General features: G+C 39.6%; 1 protein-coding gene across 1 annotated transcript in view; it reads right to left on the bottom strand.

The window, feature by feature from the left end:
• STAC (SH3 and cysteine rich domain) overlaps positions 1-20,189 on the bottom strand; it is a 154,231-nt gene extending 134,042 nt beyond the window's left edge. The window contains exon 1 of the mRNA XM_079115632.1: positions 19,871-20,189. Coding sequence (XP_078971758.1) covers positions 19,871-19,981 — 111 coding nt within the window. The 5' untranslated portion in view covers positions 19,982-20,189. The remainder of the gene's footprint in view (positions 1-19,870) is intronic.
• Positions 20,190-23,217: the final 3,028 nt, after the last annotated feature.

Genomic DNA, 23,217 nt, shown 5'->3' on the forward strand with positions numbered 1-23,217 from the left:
GAGCACTTCTCTGAGGATAAGAAAACCTCTAGGAATGTGCTGCAAGGCTGATGCATGCTGTGGATGGACCTGAGTGTGTCTTTCAGTGTGAGATCCCTGCCAAGGAAATGCATGGCTGGGAGGTTCCTTTTGTCTTCTTGTGACCCTTCCATTGGGCATCTGTTCCTCTATCTCCAAAAAGGATGGATATGGGTTTCTATAAGCCAATTTGACTTCAAAATGTAGGGAAAGTTAGAGGTTCAACTCCTTAATAGTTTCAAAATGAACACAAAATGTTTCATGGAGTTTGAGTGAGTTGGTCTCAGTCAATGAAGCTGATCTGCTTTACCTTCTTTAATCAAACCCACAGCTGGGGAAGGAAGCATAGGGCATGGGAGGCTAGGCCAACCTAGCATGAACCTTGCCAGTTAAATCAATTCTGGCCATCTATGGGTGACAGAGGCTATAGCTAGAGCTCTTATATATCAGGGAATGTCTGAAGACAAGTTTGGGTCAAGGGAACACCTGTATGTAATTGTGGCCAAAGGACTCAATTAATAGAATGAGCACCAGGTATGTGCATGCGGAGTAGATATTTACTTCCATGGCAGGGGTTCTCAAAGTGTGGTATTGGTTTGGATGTGAGGTGTCCCTCAAAAGTTCATGAGACAATGTAACAATAGGTAAAATGATTAGATTGTGAGAGCTGTAACCTTATCAATTGATTAACCCATTTGATGGATTAATAACTTGAATGGACTAAGTGGTGATAACTATAAGCAGACAGGGCATGGTTGGAGGAAGTAGGTCACTAGGGATGTGCCTTGGTCCTCTCTGCTTCCTGGTTGCCACAAGAGGAACAGCTATCTCCTGCCACATCCCTTTTCCATGATATTCTGCCTCACTGGGGCCCAGAGCCATGGGGCTGGCCAACCATGAACTGAGACCTTTGAAACCTTGAACTCATTCTAAACTTTTCTGCCTCTTAGATGTTCTTGTCAGGTACTTTGGTCACAGATGACAAGCTGACTAACAAATCTGGTGTCTAGAGTGGCTGTATGATCACCAGAACCTTTGAATAACAACAAAATCTCAGGCCCTCACCAAGATCTACCAGATCAGAAACTCTGGGAACCGGGCCCTGCAATCTGCATTTTAATAGGCAATTTTGATGAACAATTAAGTTCGTAGACTGAAAATGTTCTGTGGCATATTTTGAAGGTTATTATAAGGCTTCCTAACCTAGCTTATATGTCTAAATGGTCTGTACCGTGGCTTTGGGTTGTAGTGTGTAATTGTGTAATTGGGTCTTAGTTTCCTAAACTCTAAAATCAAGGGGTTGTCTGTGATAATATTTAATGTTTCTTTTACATTATATACTTGATGAATTAGGATTAAGAACCACCCCTTAACACTCTTAAATAGTTACATGCCACATGGACAATCATTTAACATCATTTCACATTCAAACACTTAGCAATCATTTAAGAAGAAAAGTTATTACTGTGTGCCTATGGTACATTACTTCTCTGTGAATTTATGTCTCTATCTATACTCTCTCTGACTCTGGGACACAGTGGTCTAGGTTTGGGAGTCAGATGACCTGAATTCGAAATGTATCATGAGTCACTTTGAGAAACTGCATCTCTCCCAGGAGATGAATCAATGAAAATAAAGTGTTTGCTACTGGGTCCGGAGCAGGAGAGCGTCCTAAAGGCAGTCACTATTATTTTACTACTTCACCACCTTAGACCTGAGCCTCACCTGCATCCACTCTTAAGCACATTAGTCCTCTCCTTTCTCTCATCTACTCCCCTATGTTTTCCAAGCAATCGAGCATAAGTGCCTTTGTTTTGCAAGGGGCTGTTTGAGGCATAGGTGTTTATGCCTCTAAGCCTTCAGGTACAAATCCAGAGGGACTCCAGGTCTGGGGTCTGGTTTGTTCATGACTTCAGAGTCAATCAGGAGAACCTTTCTATAAAAGCTGTGAATGTATGTGAGTCAATTAAGATATTTCCAAGAGCCTTGAGTAGGTTATCCACAGCCATGAGCTTCTTATGAATCAAATTATTCTATATGAAAGGAGGGTTTTATTAGGGGACTAGATCACTCAGCTTGTCTAGAAGAACAAGCAGCAGAGTCCCCTGACCTCTGGCCACTGTACCACTTTAAACTGGCCAAATGAAATCTTGCTAAGTACCATTTTTCACCTCCAAATGTTATATCCTGGGGGTTGGGGCATCCCCCAAAGATTCCTACCACTTAATTTCTGCTCTGTGACTCAGTGACATGTTAGGTGGTAAGTAGCCTGTTCCCATGGCCAACAGCCCTGACATCCTTAAATCAGGTGTCTATCAACCTGGTTTTGAAGTAAATATTTTAATAAAATTTCCAATATTAGAGCATGCAAAGGGGAAAAGATTGCTTTACCTACGCAGTGCAGGTAGGACCTTCCACAGAAGGTGCTGTGGTGCCCTGCCCAGGTCCTCTTGCAGTGCCCTTGCTCTCAGTTCTCTGCTGTCGGTGTCAACCCTGTGGTGCATTTTGTGCTTCAGTGTCCACTGTGAGGTCAGACCAAGGTGAGACTTGATGTGACACCACATTCTGGTTCACCCTGCTTCTTTTCCTCCCCTGTAGGTTCTCCCAGAGAGCACACCCTTAATAAATCACATGCTGTGGAACTTCAGGTTCTATTTTCAGAGACCCCAATTAAGGGAAAGGATAAGAAAATAAAACAATCTAAATTCCATACTTTCTGCAGTGATGACCACTTATATGTCAGAAGAATGCCTCTTCCAGGTCACAACTATATGATTTGATTATTTTATTTCCTTTCCTGTCTTCTTTCTTTAGTTTCCTTTGTTTTCTAGAATAGTCTGCATCTAGAATAGTCTTAGTACAAAGTTCATAAACTGGCAGGTGACATTTTAGCCTGACCAATGGGTGGCAAGGTCAGAGCTGCTGATCATCAATCCCCTTCCATCTCACAACTGCTGTCTGGAGTCTGGAAACCAGGTGCATGGGCTCAGAAAGCTGGATTCAGGCCCTCTGTGCAGCTGTCCGACCAGGTTGTGAACAAGCTTACAAGTGAAGGTCCAGTCTAGAGCCAGGGAGGGTCTTAACAGAAAACTAGACAGCTTGGCATTTTACTCTTGACCCCTGATATGTGAGTTTAAAATATATTCCATCATCAACAACATGATTTACTACAAATTGGGTGTAAGGACATATTTATTCATTTATTTTGCTTGCTGTATGTAGAAGTTGCCAGTTAATCGGATTATGAAAGAAACTGCCAAAAGAACTCCAATCACAAGAACAAACAAATAACATATGAAAGAGAATACATATTACTTTCTCAGATAGGTTCATAAAATCCATGAAATTTTTGACCACTTGGGTGATCTAGATTGAAGACCTTTTACAGTGATTAAAAATCTGCACATTTGAGGAGCTTCAGTGGGCTGAGTGTAGGTCTGACATGAGGTTGCTTGATTTATCATCATATTTTTTCTTGTATTCATGGAAAGAAGCATAAGAATTATATTTTAATTTTGTAAACTGGAATTTTCCCCTTTCTCTCTCTCTCTCTCTCTTTTTTTTGCCTCATGCAACTTATTCATGGAACATTTATTTTGATCATTTTAACTTTTAAGATATGTAGTAGAAGATATAGAGCCTAATATAGCAGTTAAAAATACACTTTATAGAAGTTGACAAAAACAAAACTTTATATTTAGGAATTTACCTTTTCATGGTTAATTAAAAAGTCAGGTCCATTGAGAACGATTACCAATAAACAAAGCAATGCATTACTCATCCAGCAAAAATATATTAATTAAACAAATGGATACCAGTAATTCTACTTAATCAATTTGCCTTTTTGACAAGATTTAAGAAACACAGCATCTGACAAAATGACTTATGCAAAACACAGCCAAGAACCAAAAAATCATGAACAAAACGTCTGATGAGCTACTAGACTAATCACTAAATACCAATAAAAAACATCTAAGGACAAAACCCCTCTGTTTACTTCTCTGAGAGCTTGTTAGAGTCAATGTCTAAGGAACACAAAATGCCAATGAATTTGGTGATTTATTTTCCAAGACAAAAGCACAGTAGCAGAAGCAAGTCAGAGCCTCAAGGCAGACCAGAGAGAGGGATGGTCTCTGGGAGGAGATAGAAAGATGTCAGAATCAGACACAAGAGCCTGGGCAGCAGAGCAATATGGACTTGTTAGTGCAGGGGGGAAATTGTCCTATACTCAAAAAGTTCAACAACTGGATTTAAAATGGTAATCCTGAGTAGTTATAAAAACAATAAAAGTGTTTTCAATGCATCACATTATATGTGAATGAAATTCCATTTTGTTTACTCTGCTTTTGGAAGTAGGTAAGTGCAAACCAGATAGAAAGATTCACAAGCAATATTCTTAACAGGAATATACTTGGACCATGTTCACATCCTTTGTTACCAGTAAGGTTTCTTTCCTGAGCATTCTTGTGGGATAAAGTTTCCCTGTACTTCTTTGAGGTTGAAAAAGCTTATTTTCCCCAAAATATGGAACTCTAAGAAAATGTTCCTAGAAAAAAAGTTACCAGTAATTAATTTTACATACTATTGATATATTATCAGAAAATTATTCCTAGCATTTTTCAAGCAAAAGCTGATTTAAAGACTGTTGCATTTGTACCATGTGATTTTTTTTAATTGTTATTTTTCTAATATTATTTTTTCCAGGGAACTAATCTCATATTTCTTAATGCAAATCAGTAAGAAAATATTATTTAACAGAGATCCAATCACTAAATACCAATAAAAAACATCTAGGACAAAACCCCTCTGTTTACTTTTGCATTTATATCTAAGTCATGTATGCTCTGCTTGATTGAACTTTGGTTTGGTATCTGCTAAAAAAAAAAAGATGGAAAACCAATCACTCAATATCATTAAACTTATGAATTATTCCAGTCTTTCTACTTGACTCTCCCCTATTTTTTTAATTTTGTGGAGAGATGGCTTTATGCTATAGAGGCCAAAAGTCAAAGAGCTTTCTTGTTGGATGATTCAGGTCCTTGCTTCCATTTTCTTGCCACACGAGAAGATTTTAATGTAGATTATTACTAGAACTGACAATCAATCCTGATGACTAAAGGTCATCTGATAATTGACATAGATAATTTACCTGGAAGAGAAGAACTTCAGTAAGCAGTGAGATTAACAATCTTCATTCTTGATGACTTTGCACCTCATTTCATCCTGCTGCTTATCTTCACTGTAAACATTAGCTCTTTGACTCTCTGGCATCTTACCCCACCCCTTGGAATTTTCCCAGCCTCCACGTTTCTGGCTCAGCTTAGAATCTCTATTCAATTATTCTGTCCATTTATTCTAAGCAGTCTCTATCCAGATAAGAATTCTCTTGGTTGAACCCAACCTGTGCCCCTTGTGCAGATTCTGAGAAGATAACTCCCTGATGAGGAACCAGACACTTGTACTTGTCTTCAAAATTCCTCTCATGTCTGCTCTTTTCTCTTGCTTTCCATTTCCTCTCTGTAATCTTTTTAAGACTGGATTGCTCCCCTTCCTGTTGTAAGTGCTCTCCATGCCGATCCATCTTTCACTTCACTACTACAACGTTAATGGCAACTCTTATCCTCACCTTTCAAATCTAAATCCCTCTGCCCAGCTTCTAAGACCTTCATCTGACCTCTTCAGATTTCTTGTCTATTTCTTCCAGGTACGTAATTTCACCCAAGTCAGTTATAGTGGTTCCATGTTTGCAAGGTTATCCATGATATTAATTTACCCATCTTCTTAAGTTTACTGAGATCACTACCAACACATTTTCACAGGACTTCTCAGATCACAAAAGTTTTGATAGACATACACCTTTTGATTCTCCTGTTAACCATTTAAGAGTCATCCTTGGGTTCTCTTACTCCTCCACACATACCATATTCATAGCAAGTTTTGTTAATTTTACTTCAAAATATGTCTTAAAATTGATCTCTCCTTAAGTCTTATACTAACTAGTACTGGGTGTAAGAATTCTTCCTAATGTAGACTATTATAGTTTTCTAACTGGCTTTGATTCTCTACAATGATTAAAAAGTAAAATCTGAGAAGATAAAATGGGTAAAGATCAATGAAAAGAGGGCAGGGTTGCAGGTTTAATGAATTTTATGCTCCAGTGGGGTGAAATATTTTGGAAAAAAGTGCTAAACGGAATTCTATGGAAAGATATGAGGTGGTAAGTCAGAGTAGGAAGCTTCAAAGAGAGTTTCTGGAAAGGACACAATCCCTATGCAGGCAAAGTCTTAGGAAAGCCCACAGAAATGCGTGGCTGACATGGAAAAGGGTGGAGGACCAAAATCATAGGAGAAAAGTTTAAGAACACAGAAGTCAGGATATTTGGAAGAGTCATCATCAGTGTGTGAAAATCACCAAGGATTATGACAAGGGTAGTGAGAGAGTGAATTAGTAGGAACCTGGCTCTACCCCATGGAGAAGGGGAGACCACCTTGGGGTTGGGAGATGGCTGCTGATGACAGCAGTGGGTGGAGGAGCCTGAAGCCATAGATTTTGAGATATGTGAGCTGTAGGGTAGGGAGTACAATACTCTGGAAGCAGAAGTCTGTTTCTGAAGCCACCAGGCTCAAAGAAGGAGAAAAGAGTGACCACTTGAAAACCCTACAGGATAAGAAGTAAATGACACATAGAGAAGAAGTTGAGGATAAAGAGGATGTTGCTGAAGGGTGGATTCCAGAGGGTAGAGCAGAGGGAAATGACCTCTTGGGAGGTTGGGCAATGGGAGGATTAGTAGATAAGACGACCTGTGTGGAGATGAACTGTGGGAGAGGAAGAGGCCTTGCAGCTTTGTGCTGCCTCTGGTGACTGAAATCTCTAGGCAAAAGGATGTGATGAGATTCTCTTCCGAGATCTACAAGTCACTTCATTCTGATAAAACAGAGTGTTGTGTGGGGTGAGGGAATGTGAGATCTTGTTGGGGGCACAGAGAACTCTGATGCCTCTTTTTATCTCTCTGATGTCAATTTGGAGGACAAAGGGAGTAGTGTCTGGGAGCACTGGGTGTTTTGAGTCTCTTCTTGCCATAATGTCTGTGCCTGAGCTCAATCTGTCATACTTAGGTGTTATGGTTTGGAAATGGATTGTCCCCCAAAAGCTCATGTGTTGAAAGTATGGTCCCCCATGCAGCAAAGGTTCATAAGTGGGACTTTGAGGCAATGACTGGATCATAGGGCTCTGACCTTAACTGACATCATTAATCCATTTAGTGGATTAATCCATTGATAGCTGAATGGAGTTGGAGTAAGTAGGTCACTGGAGGTTTGCCCTGAAAAAGTTTATCTTCTCACTAGCTCCTCTCTCTTTCTCTGCTTTCAAGGTGCCATGAGCTCAACAAGTTTCCTCCACCATTCCTTTCCACCATGATGTTCTGTCTCACCTCAGACCCAGAACAAGCTGACCATGCCCTAATATTTTTGAAACTGTGAGCCAAAATAAACATTTCCTCCTCTAAGTTGTTCGTGTTAGGTATTTTGTTCACTGTGACACAAAGCTAACACAGTTGCTCTCAGACCTTGGGAAAGCATGCTGACCCAAACTTTGGCTATGGAGGACATTAAAAACAGGTACCATGTATGAGTTTCATTTCTGAACAAATGAAACACCCTCCCAGAGCCAAGAGACATTCTATTTCCTGTCCATCTCCTGGAGGAGATGCCAATCTCCTCCATGCTCAGGCCTCTTCAGGGTCGTATTAAGGATGCTTTCTGGTTTTCCCGTTTGGTTGACTCCATGGATGATGCATATCTCTGGGTCAGCACAAAGAATAAGAGCACACAAGAAGAAGTGAGGTGACATCTGATTGAAGAATAATGAGTTTAGCTAAAGGTGGGTTAAATTTAAAATTTAAGCATAAAAAGAGATTGTCCAAAGGGCAGGTGAATATATTGGTTTAGAGCTCAGAAGAGAGATATCCAGGGTGGATTCATATTTGGGAGTTACCAATTAAGGGATGAAATCATAAGAATAGATATGCTCTAGCCTCATGAAGAACAAAAGAGATTAAGGACAGTGAGAAGGGATGAGGTTTGAAAATAGAATGTTAGAAAGCCTGACATTTGAAAGTTGGGTGGTGGAGCAAGAGATAGCTATTAGGACCAGAGAGGAACTATAAGAACACTAGGCAGGTTACCAAAAGGGTGAGAGAGATTTGGGGAATGAGCAAGGAGTCCTTATTCTGGTAAAGTAGAGATCTGAGAACTGGTGTTTAATGCTCCTGATTCTAAATCCATATCTGAGGGTTACAAATAGAGTTACAAAATAGGGGTTCATAGGATGGAGACTTATAGGATGTCTGCTAGAGTTAAGATGGGATGGAGACTGAGGGAAGTTCCCCGGGCTGTCCTTCTATGACCTCATATAGAGGTGTGATGAAAATTCAAAGGAAATGGACAATTTTGTGGCAAAACTCAAATTAACAAATTTGACTCAATTTAATTTGGAAAAAAAAGAACAGAATAAAAAATAGAAAAAATATTTTCAATTTTTTGTTTTAAGATAGGTGCTAGGTTTAGATATTACAGGCAGTTCACTCCCAACCTCGAAACATTCAAGTAGGAGATTAATTTTGGGTTCTATAAACTGTTCCACAGATAAAACCCAAACCCATGTACAGATAGTTTTCCAAATAATTTGCTTTAAAAAATTTGGCATATTCTCAAAAATAAAATCCAACCAATAACACAAAAATGACAGATATAGAATCATCTCCCTTATGTATGTAGATGTAAAAATAATAAAACATTGGCAATAAAAACCCAGAAGTTTATTAAAATCCCCATGGCCAAGTAGGACTTGTTCCAGGAATGTAAGAGGAGTTTAATTTTAGGATATCTATTAATATAATCCATCAGATAAAGAGGCCAAAGGACAAAAAATAATCACATGATTATTTCAGTACTTGCCCAAAAGCCATTTGAAATCATTCCCCATCTATTCCTGATGGAGATTCTCATTATGCTAGGAACATTACCTATCTTTAACCAAGAAAGACTGTCACAGTTTAACTGCACACTAGTCTGGGGAGGCTGGAAACTGTGGAGAAGGGGATCTTCTGGGATGAGTTAGTTGGAAATGAGTTAGTTGTCTTGAAGTTGAACTTGCAGTGAACCACCCAATTTTTCTCAGGCTGAATAATTAAGTGTCCTGTACACCAACAGACTGCTCATGCCTTAACCAACATCGTGCTATGTTACACTTAAAACATTAGTGGCCTTTAAAAGAAGTCAGGTACCAGTCTGACACTTCCACTAATATTGTACTGGGGAGTTCTAATATAGTAAGTCCCTTTCCCTACCCACTGCACTACCCACTCCCAATTAAAGGAATTACAGTTACACAGGAAGATTATTACTGTAGATATGATAATAATTGAATAATAATAGCTGCCACTTACTTATGATGGTCTAGCCACCATATTAAGCACTTAGCACATGCTAATTATCTTAACTCTGTAACGACACTGCTGCAGAGGGCTTTATTATGCTCCTTCCATGGAAAAGCACAGTGAGACTCTGGGAAGTGAAGGACAGAGAAACTTGTTAAATAGCACCCAGAAGAGGCACAGTGGGGCTTGAGCATGTTGTGTCTGACTCCAGGGACCAGTTCTTGGAACCTGGAAGCTACACTATATTTTATCTTATTATGAAATTTCTGCTGTGTGTTTGGGGTTTACCACATGACGTTATGATACATACAGATAGTAAACTGATACCCAGAAGGAAATGATCTCTTTATCTATTAGCTCACAAAGTTATGTTTTTGTGTGTGACAAAAGCAGCTAAAATCTTATTTAAGAAAAATTCCTAATAAAATACATCTTCATTAACTTTATTTCTCATGTTGCACATAACATCTCTAAACTTCGTCATCCTACGTATCTGCTATTTTATATCCTTTGACTTACATCTCCCCATTTCTTCCTCTCCCAGCCTGATGGTGACCACTGTTTCCTTCGCCATGTCTCTCTCTGTCAGTCTTTGTATTCTACATTTAAATGATGCAATCATACAGTTATGTTTCTTTTTTTACTTAGCACAATGTTGTGGCAAATGACAGATCTCCTACATTTAAAAACTTGAATAATATTCCCATATATATATTTGTATGTGTATACATACATAATACACAAATACATATGTATACAGATTGGAGATATATAAGTATATATATGCATATATGTGTGTGTACGTATATATGTATATCACAGTTTCTCTCCATTCATCCTCAATAGCACTTTGGCTGTGTCCATGTCTTGGCTTGCTGCAATAATCAGGGGAACACAGATACCTTCCCAAGGTAATGACTTCATTTCCTTTGGGCATATTCCCAGAATAGATTGCTGGATTGTATGGTAGTTCTATTTTTATTTCTTTAGGAAACTTTGTACAGTTTTCCATACTGGCTCCACATATCCACATTCCCATCAGTGATGAACTAGGATTTTCTTTTCTTACTCCTTTAAGAACATTTGTTAGCTCTTGTCTTTTGGATAATAATTGCCATCCTTAAGGGTGTGAGGTGGTATCTCCTAATTGGGATATCCCCAATGAATAGCAATATGGAGCATTTTTTCATATACTTAATGGCCATTTTTACATCTTTTTTGGTGTTATCTCTTTATTAATGGATAAGAAATGAAATCTTTAAGATCTTATATTACTAATTAATGTAGCACTTCCTATGTGCCAACTAACACCAGTAAGAAACTATGAAAGGGATGCTTCATAGTTTCAGAGCATGAAATACCCAGTGCCATGCTCTCAATGTTTGCCTCCTCTTTAAATTAATTTATTGAAACTGAATCATCAGTGAGATAATATTAAGAGGTGGGGCCTTTGGGAGCTGAGTAGGTCATAAGGATGGAGCCCCATGTGGATTGGTGCCCTCTCAAGAGGCCCCACAGAGCTCACCTGACCCTTCCACGAGAAGACATAAACAGAAGGCATCATCTACAAACCAGGACCCAGGCCCTCGCAGACGCCAAATCTGTCAGTGCCTTCGTCTTGAACTTCCCAGCCTCCAGGACTATGAGTAATACATTTCTGTTGTTTGCAAACGAAACACCCTGTTTAGGATATTTTGTTATAGAACCCAAACACACTAAGATGCCCAGGAGGAAGCCAACAGAGAATTGGGCAGAAAATATTTAGAGAAAATTTTCCAGCATTTACGCCAGGTGTAAAAGACATTTCAAAGTGAAAGAGATATATTCCTGGATGAAGAATCTCAGGATTGCAAAGATTGTACTAAAATTATCCTGAAAGTTCCAAGCGATTGTTTTGAACATATTATTTTGATTCATTTAAAAAATGTTTTAGTTCTCCCCCAGTGAAGGAGCTGAGCACATTAGCAACAATGTACATTATTAATTTTGGATTTTCATTTTCACTTTCACATTTTATTTTGTAAATATTATCTGATTTTGGAGCTTGAGTATGCAGAACGTAAATACAGTTCTTGTATTTGTACTAATTTTGATTCTTTTGCTGCATAGCCTTAGATTTGCAATGTAGACATTATCTAACTGTGTATGGTAACCTACATTACAGAACTATTAGTGAACAAGGTAAAAATAATAAAGGTACAGCTAGTGCATCAAATAAAGTTTTAATTTTTAGAATTTAAATTTGTTTTTAACTGATACATAAAAGAAAAAAATTGTGCATGTGTGATATTTCAATACATGTATACATTGTGTACTATTTAAATCAGGGTAAATTTGTCTATCACCTCAACTATTTATCATTTCTTAATGTACTACATTTTAGTTAGGTAGGAATAAGAAGTTCTGGTATGCTGCTGCACAGTAGGCTGACTATGAACAGCAATTTTGCACTGTATGCTTTAAAAAGCTAGAAGAAAGGGTTTTGAATATCTTTATCATAAAGAATGTTTTCACCAAAATATTATTCTTACAACTTGATAGAAAAAAAACAAAAGGCAAGTATGGATAGATAAATAAATAAAAATCCCCAAAATGTACTTGCATTATCAATGATCAAGGTCTATTACAAAGCTACGATAGTTAAAAATCTAATAGCAATGCAAAAGTACAGTAGAGTGCTAAGTCCAAAAATAAAGTTACAAGTCATTAGAATATAACAGATGACTCTGAAAGAGAACCTAGTACAGATTACCATTTATTACATAATAAATGTAACATTTCAAATCAGTGAAAAAAGAATAAATTATTCAACAAATGGTTTAAAAATACTGATTAATCATTTGGGAAAAATTAGATTTCCTGCATACCTCATAATGACATAAATACCAGATGGATTAAAGTGACAAAAATAAAAAGTATATATTAGGGATCTAGAGAAAAATATAGATTAATATCTTTCAGCTCTGGGGGTCAGGAACATGTTTCTAAATATAAATGAAAAGAAGAAACCACAGCTAACTACATTTGAGACAGTGAACATGGTAAGAAAAGAAAACTGAGTTAAAAGTGTAATAAACAAAACTGAAAAGCAAATTGCAATCTGGGAAAATATTTGCAGCTCATATGAAAGACTGTTATTTTAATATGCACAAAGAATTTTTAAAAATCAATAGGAACTGCATGAAAATGATTAAAACAGAGATGAATTTATAATTCAGAAAAGGAAAATGACAGTCGGTATGAAAATAACCTTCCTTAGTGAACAAATGTTAATTAAGACAATAATAAAATTCAATACTTCTTTGTCCTTCAAAAAACAACAAAAAACAAACAACCCAACTAAGAAATGGTCAAAAACCTTGAATAGATCTATCTCTAAAAAAAGACACTGAAATGACTTATAAACACATGGAAAGATGTTTAACATTAGTAAACATTAGGGGTATGCAAATCAAATCCACACGAAAATACTCCCCTATGTCCATTCAGATAAAAACACAAAAACTGCAGAATATAACAGGTGTTGGCAAAGATGTGGAGAAACCAGAACCTTTGTGCATTAGCTCTGTGAAAAACTGCTAAACTCAGTCATTAAAGAAATACAAGTTAAAATCGCATTGAAATACTATTATCACCTATGAGAGAGCTAAACAGAGAAAGAAAATACCAAGCATTGGAAGCATGAAGAGCAGATTGAGCTGTTATACATTGATGGTGGAATGTAAATTGGCACTGTCACTTTGGGAAGTTGACAGTATCTATTAAATTGAACATATGCATCTTATAATTTAGCAATGCCTCTCCTGGGCATATGCCCAGTGGTATTACCTATGTGACCTATGTGTCACAAAGGATATGTATAAGAATGTTCATAGCAGTACTGCTTATGGCAGCAAAAAAAAAAAAAAAAAAAAAAAAAAAGGAAAATAAACAATCCAAATGTCCATCAACAGTTAATAATCTGTGTTCTATATCATTGAAAAGGAAAGCTAGTTCTGCATGCAGTGGCACAGATGAACCTCATGACAAAATGTTGCACGGAAGAAGGCAGGCACAAAAGGTGTACACTTTATGTTCCATTTATCAAAGCTCATAAGCAAAGCAAAATTTATGTTGTTAGAAATGAGGAGCTAGGTGCAGTGGCGCATGCCTGTAATCCCAGCAGCTTGGGAGGCTGAGGCAGGAGGATCATGAGTTCAAAGCCAGCCTCCAGTAACAGTGAGGTCCTAAGCAACTCGGCTTTTGTGTCTAAATAAAATACAAAACTGGGCTGGAGACGTAGCTCAGTGGTCAAGTGCCCCTGAGTTCAATCCCCAGTATCAAAAAAAAAAAAAAAAAAAAAAAAAAAAGAAAAAAAGAAATGAGAACATATGAAGATATTTTTAATTTGGGGAGGGAAGTGACTAATACGGGGCATGAGGAGATTCTGGGATGCTGGCAACATTCTATTTTCTGATTTTTGTGGTAGTTCCACACAGATGAAAAAAAAAAACAAAAAAACTCATGAAGTTGTAATCTCACTGTGTATGCACTTTTAGTTATGGTGTTAGATTTCAATGAAAAGTTTACTAAGAAAAAGTAAGAATATAACAGAACTTCCCATGAGAAAGTGATAATGAGAACACAATACCTTAGGCATGTTCATACCCAGACCTACAATATAATTTCTCATGAAGCTAATCAGAAATACAATGTTTTTGCATCAGGATATACATTTTAATATTTTTTAAATGTGTGAAAGCTAGGAAAGAAATTAACTGTGAAATCAGATGGAGCTGATGCAATTGATGTGGTAGAACAATGAAATATAATATTATGCCATCTTTAATATTCATGTTATTCATTCTTTAAAAATAAGGGAAAACTATATGTAAACCATTCTGCAGAAGAAAAAGCATAATGGGCACTTATGAATTCACTGTTCCAATTTTACTTGCAGTGGGATCTGCATACAAAAGGAAATGTATGTGAAAGAAATACAGTAAAAATTTTAACAATCTCTATCTCAGGGTGGTTGTTGATCAATGAATTTTTTTCCATTTCATATTTTTCTGTTTTCTGGTTGTCTACATTGAGTACGTTGTACTTTTATAAGCATGGAAATAGCTTCATTAAGGGCACAGTCAACCTTCTAAATCCAGCTGTTTCTGAGTAATGTTTAGCATTATTTGGCCAAATTGGGGACAACAAGCAGGCAACCTTTGCCAAAGCCACTTCTTTGGAGTGAAGTGTGAATGGGAAGTGAAGAAGATAGAGTGAATATTTCAAGTACCCTGGATGGAACAGGAAGAAGGTGGTAAGAAGACATTAACTTTTCTTTTCGTGGACATTTTACAGTTCTTAGAGTCTAGATCAGTATTTTTCAAACTTATCTGCATAAGAAATCAAGGAAGCTTTAAGAAATACTGATGCCTGGAACCCTCTCCCACAGATTACAATTTAGGAGGTCTAGTCTTTGGTCTGGGTTCCCTAGGCGATCTGGATGCAGAGTCAAGATTCCATTTTTATTTGACCTTCTCCCCTGAGTAAAGTTAAATTCCTATGAATAATAGCTTCATGTCTATATGTGGTACATGTGGGACACAAAGTAGGTATTCAGAAATACTTGCTGATGGACGCAGAAAGCTTCCTGAGAGATTCAGGACTTTTCCTCATGCTTAGGAACTTTCTTCCTTAGGCTGGATGATAATGTAAGTTCAGAGAGGATCACTTGGGGGTGAGCAGGCACCTTGGTTCATGGCTCCATTGGGACAGTGGGTTCATAGTTTCAAAAACGAAGTCACATGTTACAGGTCTTGGGGATGCAGAATAGCTGAGATTTCACTGTACTTAACAGCATAACTAAGAGGCCAAAGAGAAGAAACTCATATACACAATTGGAATGCCAATTGCAGCTACTGAAATTATTTCACTGATGACATTTGGGGTTGGCTAGTGGTAGGAGTCTTCCAATTTGAAACTAGAAGAGAAAATAAAGACTGCTTCCTGCTTATATATATTTGACGTATATCATATACTTTCTTAGGCTTTACAAAATAACCACACACCAGTTGGGTATTACCATCCCCATTTTACAGATGAGAAAGCCAAGGCTTGGAGATGTAAGGAACTTGTCCATAGTCACAGAAACCTGAAATTTTTCTTTGGTTTTCAATGATCTCTGTCCAGCAATTAAAAAATAAATTAGACCACGGTCTTTTTGGAATAGTTAATGGAAAGATAGTAGAGTGGGATACATTAGTGGTTTTCAAACTTTTTCAACTCAACAAATAAAAAAAGAAAACCACAATTACATTAAACTGCCTTACTACATGTGCTTACAGGAATTTTCTCTGAGGAATTGTGTTGGGATATCCAAAATCCAAGACAGGGATTTTAGACAGAAGTATTGCCAGTAACTATCTCAAACAAGTCATTTCCTCTCTTTCCCAATTTCTGAGAAGAGGAGAGGGATGGAGGAAGGAAGGGAGGGAGAGAGGGCTGGAGAGAGAGGGAGGCAGAGAGAGGTCAGAGGCGGGAGAGGGAGAGAAAGAAACACGAAGGCTATATACCTTTATGGATCTGATATAAGCTATAAAATCTTTCCCGGACAATGCACAAATGCAAGCACATGCACAACTTTGAATGCTGGTTCTGTTTACTCACGACTTTTCCAAAGACCATTCATGGACCTCCAAAAAATATATGACCCTTGAATAGAGATACCTGGAATATGTGCTAAAAGGATCATAGTCATATTTACAAAAAGAGCCCATTTTACAGATACAACCTGAAATATTTGCCAGCAAAAAGACTACATGGCTAGAATTTGCTTTCAAATGATCCAGTGTTGGGGGAATGGGTGCTGGTGGTGACGGTAGATAAGAAAAGCAATGCTGTCCAGGAATGGATAATTACTGAAGCTGGGCATTCAGATCCATGATGTTTTTCTTTATAGTTGCTTTTTCTTCATTTGTGTATATTGAAATTTACTAAAATAACATAAATTTACACAATAAAATGATCCAAAAATTTTTAAAATGCCTGGAGTAGATGATCTCCAATGTTTTCAATTTTAATATTCTATGATTTAGTATTTCAAAGACTCTGCAAAGCAAATGAACTTCTGAAGATATTTTATGCACTCACTTTATGTCTGGAGATGGTCTATGTATTTTTATGTACTAGGATATTTTAGGTATTTTATGACATTTTATGGACCCTGTGGACTGCAAGGTCTTTCATGGTCCCATTTTCCAGATGATCCTGTGATGCTCCATTTAATTACTTCCATAAATACTCTTTTGGGGAATGAGTAGCAAAAGCCAATGCAGAGGCTGGACAAGAATTGGCCATTGATCATTTAACATGGTACTGCAGTTCAATTTATTGCCAAAGTAAGAAGACACAATGTTGCATATGACTTTTAATGGCAGTGTAGAATCTTTAGGATATCAGGTGAAAGAGAACTGAGGCAAAACATGGCACATGCATGAGTGACTGTGGCAGAAAGGTTGAAAGCCACAATGCCTGCATCATGGTCCTGGTCTTGCCTGTGTCACTCAATTAACCACATCATCTTAGGCAAGTCCCCTAACCTTTCTGAGCTCCCACTTTCCTATCCATAAAATAGAAATAATAACAGAATCTTCTATTTTGAAGATTAAGGTTGTGCCTGACTTATAGCAAGCATTTAGTAAATGCTTTCTATTGTTCTCTCAACTATGCAAATATAAAAATAGATGAAAAATATGTAAGATATAGATCAAAGTGCTATCAGTTGTTATCTCTGGATAGTGAGGTTGATCATTTTTCTTTGTTTTTATATGAACTTTTCACATATCTATAGAATATTTGTTATTTTTATAACCAGAGAAAAATTTTTTTAGAAAAAGTAGTTTTCAAAGTCTTCCTTGAGAAAGTTTAATGCACAGAGGGACCTGAATCATGCTTGTTCCATGAATTTATTTTATAAAAATTAGGATTAATATTTTTAATGGACAGATCACAGTTGTCTTCCATTCATGACATAGGGTGTGATTTTTCGGTATTTGTATGCAATGTGGGACGATGAAATCAAGCTAATTAACATATCTATCACCCGATTTATATGACATTTTTTGCAGTGATACATTTGAAATTTATTTTCTCGTTTATCTTTGACAAATGAGTCCACTTCACAGGAGAGTAAGATGGAATGATTACAACTGCCTGGCTCACATTTTTCCCATTTTTCCCACGGGGCTGGCATCTTCAGGGTGGACGGTCCTCACCAATGACAATGAACTTTACAATTTGGCCTTGTGGGTATGGAAGGCATAGACAGTTTCTCTGTTTGTTTCATACCACCCTACTCCCTTGCCACACACTCCTCTATTCCAGCAGTTTAGCCTCTTTTGAGGGACCTGGAGCCCTCCGAAAATATGAATGCTATGCTAAGAAAAATTCAGATGCAGGCACACTATTTTGTATTCCATTTTCTGGGACTCTTGGATCCCTCCATACTCAACTCCACTGACTAAGATGACTAAGCCCTGATAGCACACTTGGGAATGTACAAACACACACATCAGGTGTGTAGACTGCACTGAAACCGACTTATATTTCAGATTTATAAATCTGAAACTGTAAGCCAGATAAATTGGTGGATAATTATGGGCATTACATATGAGGTTTTTGCTTTGCCAAATAATTTACATTAGAACATCTATAAATAGCAAACCCATACAGTGTGTTTGAACCATGCTGCTGTTTACCCAAATGCTAAGCCCTTCGCAGCACACGCCAACAGCACAGCAACAGGCCCAGTTCAGAAAGTTTCACACTTTCTTTGAGGTGTCACTCTTTCTTTGAGGTACATTCATTTACAGAATTCTAGATCACCTTTGAAATGGCCCCTAACCCATATGGTTCTAGAACTGATGGTTAACCACGAGACCCCCTACACATCCAGATGGAAGAGAGGTAGTGCGTATGTGGTTTGTGAGCCTCTTTTGGAGTGGATCAGCTGTGGTGTGATGGACTCCACCTCCACCTCAGAAAGGGAAAGGAAAAACACAGAGTCCTGACACTGTACAAGAATGGAAACTAGACCATCTCACGTATGCCTCGCTATGATCCTGGAAGAGAGGCTTTTACCCTCATTTCCAACTGACACTTAGGAAAGCTAACACATGCCCTGTTTCAGCCAAGTAATTAACTAATTAACAGAAAAAAAAAAATAAAAAAGCAAAGATTCTGTCTTAGATCACCATTCTTGATGATTTACTCTGGAAGGATGGGAAATGTGCAGTGTCCAGCATCCCACCAAACCAGAGTCACTTAGGTTGTGATTCTGATGTTGCTGGTTTCATCAGTGGCTCCAGGGACGTGTGTGCATGGAAACAGGACTGTAATTTTCCTTGCCCCATCCCACCTACACTCTACACTGACATCCTCCTTTCCTTTGCTAGTCTCACATTCCAAAAATGCCTGGGGTACTCACACACACAAAAATCTGTACAAAGAGCCAGGATCCCTGAACTTAAAAGAATCCATATAACTACAAACTCCATCTTACGATTTTCACTCCCAGCTGAGTTGCCATTTGGCACACACTGCTAGCAACCACATTTTACTTGATCCTCTTCCAAGATTTCCAAACATGTGCCTGGCACCCACGCAAGTTTCAGAGGAAGTGTAATAGTGACAGGAGAAGTGCTGCGGGGTTGGTTTTGTATATATGTGTTAGTGACTGTTATAAAGACAAGTGTAAGTTCTTAGAGTATTAACTTCCACAGAAGGAGCACCAACTTTCTCGCCAACGCAGTTATTTCCCTTTGCCCAGTTTATTTGTTTATTTATTTATTACCTTAAAACACACACACACACACACACACACACACACACACACACACACACACAAACTATTGGTTCCTGAAGTTAGGGATGAGCCCTGTTAAGCAAACAGTCTTGTCTCTGAGACTCTTGGAATAAGACACCCTTTGCTGGCTCTGTGCCCAGGGTTTTCGGAGGGAGTATCCCTTGGCTGCCTCTATCCCTCAGTCTTCAAAAGCCTCCTAAAACCTATATGCGCTTGGTCACAAGCAGGTTCAAAACACTGAACAACCAAGCCTCTTCCACCCGCCCCAAGAAATCGATCTCTGAATCCGGAGTCAACACGAATTGCGTGAACTCCCGGGGTCGGAGCCCTGCGCAAAGGCTCGGGTCTGTGTGGGCGAGGAAGCTGGGTCCACAGGGAGGAGGTCCAGCATCCTCAGCAGCGGGTCCTACAAGAGGTTCAAGTCTCAAGGGAGGGCCAGTCCGTGAGCCCTGGCCGAACTAGGGACACATCTCAGCTCCCGCGGCGCAAGCGCCAGATAGCAGGGGAAAAGGTGGGCAGGGAGAGGAGGGCAGAGTGAGTTTGTGTTCTCTTGGGGCAAGTGTGCGCGGTACCTTGGATTCCTGGCTGCTGGTGGATGCAGGAGAGGGCGGCTGCTCCGCGCTCGCCGCCTTTTTGGGCAGCCCATCTACGCCGTCCTCGCGGGCGCCGCTCGGAGGGATCATAGTGGCCAGGCGGGAACGGTGTTGGGCTCCCGGAGGAACAGCGAGGCTCGCCTTCCTCCGGCGCGCCCTGCCCGCCGGGCGCTCGGTCGCTCAGCTCCGGGTCCCCGGGACTCCCATCCTCGCCCAGCCGCCGACTTGCCCTCCTCTGGCCTCGCCCCTGCCCCGGCCCTGCCCACCTCCCCGGCACTTCCGCGGGCGGGGGGCAGAAAGCGCCCCGCCCCGCCGCGCCCGCCGCGCCCGCGGCCACCTCGTCGGCGACCGCACAGTCGTGACTGCCACCCAACCCACCCGGCCGCGGGCGAGCGGGCTCGGGATTGCCCGCGGCAGGAGGAGGGAGGCGCGAGCAGCTCTGGGCGGGGCTGCGCGGCCAGCTCCCGGAGTAGGAACTAGTGAGGGCAGGCGGGCTGGCAGTGCCCACTGGAGCTCTGCGGGCGGCTGGGCTTCCATCTGCTCTGGGTCGGGGGCTGGTTCCTTCAGCGGGGTAGTGAAAATTCAGACCAAAGCCTGAATGAATAGAAGACCATGAATAATATGGCCAGGAGTGACCACCTGCAAGGTTCCCCATTCCTCACCCCAAGAATTTAGTGACTCTCAGAGGTACAGGAATTTAGCTATTTATAGGGTTCAGTGACAGAGACCAGAGATCACAGCAGGTGGTCCTCTGACTAGTGGACACTACAATTCCCCCTGTTCCACTTTGATCTATTGCTGATAGTGCAGCATATGGACACCTGCTGCTCACTTTGTGATGCATTTGTTGAGCTAACCCCCTTGCCACTTGCTACCTCATTGAGTTCTCACAGGCACCCTGTGGGGCTAGTCACTGTCACTTCCATTTTATAGATGAGGAAGTTGAGGTGTTCGTAATTCGCTTTAAGTCACTAAACTATAAATGGTAGAACTGGGATTTGGATCCACTTTGACTTCAAAATCCATGGTTTTTGGAGTGTGAAGTTTCAAATCTAAACCAGGTCTCAGAAGCTGGAGAGCAATTAGATACTGCAGTATAGCAAGTTTAAGACTGTTCATAGGGTGCAAAGCCTGCCTTATCCTGTCTTTTGGAAACATAAAGATAACATCGTTGGGTTAGGAAAGGTTCAGTTTCTTTTGAAGACACAACCTGAGTGTGCAGGAAAAGGAAATACACCAAAACATTTAAAAGCCTTGCCCCCATTAATACAAAACACTTTTCTCAAATTTTGAACTAAAAATTGTAAAGGTAAGGTTGATGGACTGTGGATGTTCCCAAGACCAATTTGTGAACAGGTCACTTGTGTAGTCACACAGGGCCCTGCATTGAGTTTAGTGCTTTGATGTTGCCATCTTGAAATTCTTAAAATAATAAATAACCAGGGGCTGCACTTTGATTTTGCACTGGACCCTTATGTATCTAGTCCTGCACGCTTGCCAGACCTCATGCCTTTGGAAAGAGATTACCACTCTTTCCATCCCAAACATCAGTTGAAAGCTCCTGTTCTAAGTGTCAGCTTCTCGTTCAACATTTGGCTCACACAGTGCTTTAAATTCCCTAGTGACTCTCAACCTCTCCTTTTGTCAGGCCAAATTAACCCAAGTAGCCACTGCTTCTCCTCCTCTTAAAACACAATTCTTGATTGCCCAGTAGAGACAAAATTCTAACAGCCCAAAGCCACAACAGCAGCAAGCGGAACTCACAATGACAGGAACATCTGTATCAGCACATCTTTATCAAGCATCTATTCTGTACCAGAAATTGTGCTAGAAACTAATATGCCAGGGAGAAAACTCCCTGATCTTGAGTTTGGAGAAAGAGATGTATTGATCAGATTACACACACTTACACACACACACACAAATGTACTTTCAATAAACTGAGATAAGGATTAAGTGCAAGACTCTAGTGAGTGTGTATATTGTGAGGCTTGAAGTAGGGTCAGAGAAGGATTTTCTCTGAAAGGAAAACACCCAAGTAACTCCGGTCTTGGTGAGCAAGTACACCATGACTTACTGTAAAGATTTTTTCAAATTCTTTGGATTTGATTGTTTTTTAATTTAAAGATGTCACGTCTCAGTTTAGCAAGTGCTCAGCTCCAATTAGCTGTAGTATTAGCCCATAGTTTAAGTTTAAATATTGTGCCCTACATGCATTCATCTTATGGTGCTAGGGATCAAACCCAGTTTCTCACACATAATAAGCACACACTCTACCATTGAGCTAACCCTCCAGCCTGCCCCCCACCACTTTCCACTTTTTTTTTTTTTAATTTTATTTTGAGATGAAATCTTGCCAAATTGCTCAGACTGGCCTTGAATTCCTGGACTCAAGAGATCCTCCTGCCTCTGTTCCTAGGTAGCTGCATCTATAGGTGTCTGACACTGCTTCTAGCATGCAATCTTAAAGAAGCTGGTACCTCCCTTCTTATCACCCCACCCTTGTTCTGTTTATAGACATCCCTCAGATAATAGCTACTTTTCCTGAGAAATTGCGGAATTAACTGTGGTTTCTTAAACTAAATCAAACCTTCATTCATTTATTTCTTTCAAACCATTTCTTTCCACTCAATCTTTTGTTGTCTAGCTAACTTTTCTTATTCTTCAAAACACACCTCCCCTTCAAGCATTTATTATTCTTGTAATCACTTTCCTTGGCCCATTTATCTCTTTTAAATTTTCCAATCAATGCCATGTTTCTGTGGTATCCTTTCCTAAGTCATTAATGACCACATTGTCTGACCTTCTGCTGAGCTCGGAGTGGCAATATCAAGTTTATCTTGTTCCTCTGGTTTCTAGTCACTGAGTTTGTTAACGAGATTTGAAAGCAGGCTGCCCTCGTAACCCTGAGCTCTACGATGGCCTGGGCATTAGTTACTCCAAGTGTCCTCCCCACACTGAATGAAGCCCCTGAATGCTTCTAGAAAACACTGGGATTTAAACTTAAATAAGCTCCACAGTATTGGGGGTTTTGTCTTAATTGGCTTCAAAGAGGTAAACTGAGAATCAGGGCTGTTTGAGAATGGAGCTCAGTGGCTTGCATGGATGTGAAGGATCTGCAAGAGGGAAATTAGGTTCACAGCTCGTCTCTGTTAGCAGGCACAGAGGTGGACAGAATGCTTCATCTGTGTCTGTGGGGAGAGGGCTACGGGTAGAAATAGAAGGAACTATCTTTGAGGCAAGAGGCCCAGGCACTGCTATTTTGGAACCTAGATGACCATGTCTTATTCCAAGCCCTAGAGTGGTGGGAGACCTCTTATTTGAGA

Source organism: Sciurus vulgaris (genome assembly GCF_902686455.1).
Source record: "Sciurus vulgaris genome assembly, chromosome: 16".
NCBI classification, from domain to species: domain Eukaryota; kingdom Metazoa; phylum Chordata; class Mammalia; order Rodentia; family Sciuridae; genus Sciurus; species Sciurus vulgaris.